This window comes from Terrapene carolina, unplaced genomic scaffold (assembly GCF_002925995.2).
Source record: "Terrapene carolina triunguis isolate 2854851 unplaced genomic scaffold, T_m_triunguis-2.0 Scaffold84, whole genome shotgun sequence".
NCBI classification, from domain to species: Eukaryota; Metazoa; Chordata; order Testudines; family Emydidae; genus Terrapene; species Terrapene triunguis.
The window spans coordinates 17,459,356-17,465,672 of NW_020664435.1; the positions used below are offsets into that span (position 1 = coordinate 17,459,356).

A 6,317-nucleotide genomic window follows, 5' to 3' on the forward strand; every position below is an offset into this window, starting at 1 on the left:
CCGCCCCTGCAGCCTCTGTGCCCCCTGCTCCCCACTCGCCCTGCAGCATCTGCGCCCCCCCTGCCCCTGCAGCCTCTGTGCCCCCTGCTCCCCACTCGCCCTGCAGCCTCTGCACGGCCCCTGCAGCCTCTGTGCCCCCTGCTCCCCACACACACACACAACCCCCCGCCGCCTGCCCTGCTGCCCCCGCTCACCCGGCAGAGGGAGAAATGCAGGCTCCACGTGGACTCAAACACTTCCGAGCTGCTCTGTGGGGGTGGAGGGAGCGGGGGAGGGACTCTGGCTGCTAGAGGCCCTAGTGGCTGCGAGCGGCTTTCAATCAGGCCAGGCGTCCAATCAGCCGCGCCGCACTCCACAGGAGGGGAAATCCCGGACATTTCTACTTCATTAGAAATCCCCCCCAGACGGCCATTTAAGTCTGAAAAAGCCGGACATGTCCGGGGAAAGCCGGACATGTCCGGGGAAAGCCGGACATGTCCGGGGAAAGCCGGACGGATGGTAACCCTAAGTTACAGTCTGTGGTTCCAAAAGGTGACAGATGTAGTAATCTGTCAGCACTGACTGTCATTTTTGGGCTAACCTAGGTTGAACCTGGGGGATTTATAGCCTTGGCAAGAGCTGTCACCTGGTCTACCAGCATCACAGTCTCCATTTTCAACATTTTCCCAATAGTCCAGCATATTAATAATAATTTCAGAATATTATATAGCCTAGTTGCCTGGTTATTATCAGCAGTGGGATTGCTTGGTTCCAATAGAAATCCCAATAAACTTCCATTTTTGTGAATTGGAATTAATTAGTCAAATTATTATGGGTGGTGAGGTTTTCAAAATCACCCATGGGAATTAGGTACTTAGCTTCTATTGACTTTCACTGGGAATTGGAGGCCTAACTCCCTTAAACTTTTGGAAATCTCATCCTGTAAAACAAAACTGCGGTATGTTGCAATTTTTTTTTTGCATTATATGATTTGAGTAAATTAATTCTTTCATCTTCAGTAGTTATTTTGTGCTCTGCAGTGAATCTCTTTCTCAAAATAGAGGATTGGAAATTCAGTGCCACTAAAGGAATTGATACTGCCATGAAGCTTGCGTACTTTGTTATGTATTCACTGAAAAATGAAACCAGCAATAATTGCCAGCTTCTGGATATGGAAACATATCTTTGATTTAAATATTGAAGATTGCAGAAGTGATGCTTGATATGGTAAACAATTTCAACACTGAATGGAATAGTGGTATAGGAAACATGCAACTAATTAACACTCGCTACTTTTGTTCTGGTCTTAGCCCATGGAAGTAACTGTGCAAAAATCTCCTTTCTATGGCAGATAACCTTTCCACACGAGACCACGTTCTGAAGATAGAAAGTGGAATAGTATCATATGCAGTAAAAAGTTGTCAAGTAACTTACAGACAGAATTTACACCACCGGGCAAGGAGGACTAGAATGTGTAACAACTTGAGCTCTACACTTCCCTAACACACAGCTATCTAAATCCTATACTGTTGGGTTGTGCATGTGTAGTGTAGTTTTTATATACTATTGTGCAATGTGTATAGAACTGTGTATTGTGCATTCTGTTGCAGTAAGATACACCAAAGGCAAGGTCCCGTGAGACCGGGAAAACACTAATCCTCCAAGTATGTTGGTGCTCAGTAACTCAGCAGTATTTGCTCAGGGGTGGTTCTGTCCTACAAGAGTTAAGGAATGAGTAACTTGCTAAAATGTGATCATGGCAATTGTCATGGTTTAGTTATAAGTACTAACTAGAATTGATTAAAATGAGTTATAAATTGCATGGAGAGTCTCAGTAGTGCAAAGCCTGCAAATTTTGGTGCATCAAGGACCTATTTTCTAATCAGTTTCCTTAGGATGGACATGCATCTTTATTTTATAACCAGAGTAAGAGCCTCTTCTCTCATTACTTGTAGATAAGAGATTCAGAATCTTTTACCTTTTGTGTGTAGGACTCAGCCCTCTTAAAATTTAGTTCCTGCCTGTTTCATATGGTGCTAACTTTAATCATTTTGGGGGTAGGGGAGGAAGTTCTTTGTAGTCTTTTCTTTAGATTGTGCAGTAAAGCTGTATATGTTGACTCAGTGACAATTCTGTACTGTATTCACACTTAGGTTTCTATTGTTTTGAAAGTTTTTACCCGTTGTGCTACTACTACTACTCACTTATGAATAGGAAATATTCACCAAGATCCTCCTCCATCCAACCCCTTTATGGGATTGGAGAGGAACAAAGGAGGAAGGAAAGGAGCCACTGGAATTCTCCTACAGGTAAAAGTGTAATCTTCTGTCCTATCCAGTGGGCCAGATTGGAGGATGAAGGCAGGTATAGGGAAGATTCAGCCAGCCTCTATCAGTCACTTCATAACACATGAAATTAATGTATAATTTGTTAAAAGTTCAGTTACTTCTGCTTTGAAAATTAATATTTTGGCCTCCATACTTATTGAGCAGAAGGAGACAATATCTTGTGATCAGGTTTTATTCTATTGACGGTCACATTTTATATTATTCCAGCTGCTAGAGCCAGTTTGCCACCAGCTTTTTGAGTTCTATCGCAGTGGAGAACAACGACTACTACGATTCACCCTGCAGTTTCTGCCAGAATTGATGTGGTGTTACTTGGCAGTCTCAGCCAGCAGAGATCTGCAGAGCAGTGGCTGCATAGAGGCTCTTCTCCTAGGAGTTTACAACTTGGTTTGTATATGCATATAATTATTCAAATACCTAAAATGTTAGTGGGCTTTTTTTTGATAGCAGATGAACTCTCGTATTGGGGTGGAGAGTAAACAATCTAAGGTTTCCTTCAAGACAAAAATGAAGAGCCTGTGTGTTTCTATTCTAGGAATTCTCTCTCTCTCTCTCTCTCTCTCTCTCTCTATCTATCTATCTATCTATCTATCTATATATGCAGCTGAAAATGCAACTTTATATATTATCAGCAAGTCCAGTCCTATAATTATAGGAGCTGCACCCTCCCTAGGGCAAAGGCTGCCAGCCTGAAATCCACACTGAAGATGCCTTCTTTAATCTGCTCCATATCAACTCTCCTTTTGTCATCACATCGTTGTCTTCAGTTTTCTGTCTCCCTCTCTCTTTCTTGGAAAGATTTGTCTTGGAATTGCTAGCAGTCTCCTCTTCACACTTTAAACTATGATTGTTGGGATAAGCTAAAAGAACCAATTTCCTCACATTCAAATAAAGAATGTGGTCAGCCAAATCTTTTTAGCAGGGAGTATTTCAGAGGCACTGCATTTGAGACAGTTTTTTGTTTCTAAGGATGGTCTGATTACTTTGGGGAGCTGTGCTGTTGCTCTTAAAAAATAAAGGACCTGGAACTTGTTGTCAAATTGTTGACACTTGGGGACTTAAATTGATCTCCTTTCATGCTGTAAAATTTTACGTGGCGATCTTATTCGTATCTAATATGAGAATAGTAACTTATTTTTCAATGAACAATTTCCCATCTCTATCTAAATGGATTTTTTTTTTATTGCATCACACCCAAAACTTGGAGTACAGACACTGGTTGCTTCCCCATCCTGTTACTTCCAGTCTTTCTCTGCCTTGTACCGAGTGTGTAGTCTAAAAGCATAGTGTTTTCTCTTTCAGGATTTTCTCCATTCTAATTCCTTGTACTTTCTAGGAGAGAGACCAGTGCAATGAGGGAGAGGACAACTTTGTGAAAGGGGACTTATTTAAAATTCTGAGAAATTAGGGGAGGCGAAAAGAAAGAATAGATGTGCCCATTTTGTGGCAAAGTAGTGAAACAAGTTCAGCTCAAGAGTTGTTTTTTTTTTTTTTTTCATGCAAACTTCTAAAGAGTTTTGTGCAACTGTTTCTCTAATAGGCTAAATGCATGCCTCCAACCATGCATGCATGCTTCTCCACAGACTTAACTGCAGCTGAAAAGAGGACAGCATTCCTAGACAATCTCCTGCACAGACATGACCATTGACTCTTGCACTGGGTTTATGCCTGGAATTGTGATTCATTTTGAACTAGCATTCCCTGATAACACAGGCATCCAGGGTGGTCAGAGTATAGCTGGATAACCCCTTGTGTTCTCCTGCTAGGATAAAGTCACTCACTTGCATTTCAGAAAGAAAAACCTGAAGCTGTACCCACAACCTTATCTCTTTAGAATAGTCAGTTAAGAGAGGTTTCTCAATTATTAATCTAACCCTGTCTTGTTTCCATCCATCTTCCAGCTGCTTGGTGCAATAAGGATTTGGTTAAGGTAGACTTAATTTAGGGTTACCATACGTCCGGATTTTCCCGGACATGTCCGGCTTTTTGTGATTCAAATCCCCGTCCGGGACATTCCCCAAAATGCCGAACATGTCCGGGAAAATCTGGCGCCGGCGGTGCTGGGCGGCCGGGGGCCGGCGGTGCTGGGCGGCCGGGGGCCGGGGGCCGGGGCCGGGGGCCGGCACCCCAGGGCCCGAGCCGAGCCAGGCTGGAGAGGCTGGGGCCGGCCACTGGAGGGGGCCAGACTGGGCCGCGCATCCTCCCCCCACCCCACCAGCTTGCCTGCTTCCTGCTTCAGGCTTCCCGCGAATCAAATGTTCGCGGGAAGCAGGGGAGGGGGCGGAGTTGAGGCGGGACTTTGGGGAAGGGGTGGAGTTGGGGTGGGGGAGTGGGCGGGGCTGGGGGCGGGGCTGGGGCCCCGTGGAGTGTCCTCTTTTTGGACACTCAAGATATGGTAACCCTACTTACATCTCCAAGAGAGAGTCTCTGCCTAATTTTTTTCCCAAGACCTTCTGAAATAACACTAACCTACAGATGCTGACTTCTTATTCCTCCCTCTCCCACACAGTTACTCATGGAGCCATAAGTATTGTGTAGTGTTTTAAAAACAAACAGGATATTTCTCTGCATCCTGTGGTTCAAAAGATAATTGAAATGAGCTGTTAGACACTTGTTTTGTCCTTTCAGCTAATTTTTTTAAAGCTCTCAAAAAATTCCAGAAAAAAAGACATGTAGGCTAATGCAAACAGTGATGATCCCTATGCATTAAGTGCTCTCATTTCTTGGGGAGAGGGGAACGAACCTCTTGAAAACACTTGAAAATTTCCTCACCAAAGGAGTAGTGATGTCAGTCCTCTCAGATGAGCAATTCTTATTGGCTTCCAACTTAGTTTTATATTTAATTTACAGAATTATCTGTAGTACAGGGAATCATTTTCATTAACTAGACCAATTGGTTATCTGTAACCAAAACTTAGAGACCTAACAGCTAGGTGAATGTATGGCAGAATGTCAGATGAAAGCGTTGACAATGAAAGGTAATGCATGCTGGAAGGAATTACTTGAATTACTCATACATGTTGGATTCTAAATTAGCTGCAACTACTCAAGAATGAGATGTGGACATTTAAATGGAAACATCCACTCATGCTTATAGCGGTAGTCCAAAAAAACCTTATTTTTAACATGTGCAAAGGATAGGATAGAACATACTGAAACTGTCATTCCTTTTTATACCCTTACAGTGGTCAGGTTGACCTATCTCAAATAAAGCAGAAATAAAAGGGGTCTATTGATGAATGACAAAAATGAGTTATGAAAAGACTTCCATGTGGGTCAGACTAGAAAAAACTGGGACTGTTTTAGTTTAGAGTGAAGACACAAAAGTATAATAAATGGTATAGGGAAGAGAGAAATCCATGCACTCCTTTTATTATAAAGAAAAGTAGTCTTTTAGTGAAATTGAAAGGCAACAAACTTAAAATTCTAGAAAGGGAGGCATTCATTTTTACATAATGAACCTATGGAACTTATTGCCACAAGATATCATTGAGACAAACACTCAGGAGGTATTGAAAGATTTTGTTTATGTGGATGAGAACATCTGTTTACATCTAGATAAAATAAACTAGGGGATAATCCCTCATGCTTTAGAGCATAAAGCCACCACTAGCTGATGGGGCAGGGACTAGGACGAATTTTCCCCTATGGAAATGTTACTCTGTAATTGTCCAGAGTTTCATATACCTTCCTCTGAAGTGTCTGATACTAGTCGCTGTCAGGCAAGATCCCGGGCAACATTACAATTCCTATTTTCTGAAGCAGTGTTTCCCAAACTTGGGACGCCACTTGTTTAGGGAAAGCCCCTGGCGGGCTGGGCCGGTTTGTTTACCTGCCGAGTCTGCAGGTTCGGCCGATCGCGGCTCCCACTGGCCGCGGTTCGCTGCTCTAGGCCAATGGGAGCTGCTGGAAGCGGCGGCCAGCAGCTCCCATTGGCCTGGAGCAGCGAACCGCGGCCAGTGGGAGCTGCGATCGGCCGAACCTGCAGAC

The 6,317-nt window shown here is 43.5% G+C and overlaps 1 protein-coding gene across 2 annotated transcripts in view; it reads left to right on the top strand.

Moving 5' to 3' along the window:
• The window catches only part of FAM126A (family with sequence similarity 126 member A), a 46,803-nt gene that overhangs the window by 7,305 nt on the left and 33,181 nt on the right, over positions 1-6,317 (top strand). For both annotated transcript variants that reach the window (XM_029910983.1, XM_029910984.1), the window contains exon 3: positions 2,535-2,714. In XM_029910983.1, the coding sequence (XP_029766843.1) occupies positions 2,535-2,714 (180 nt within the window). The remainder of the gene's footprint in view (positions 1-2,534; positions 2,715-6,317) is intronic.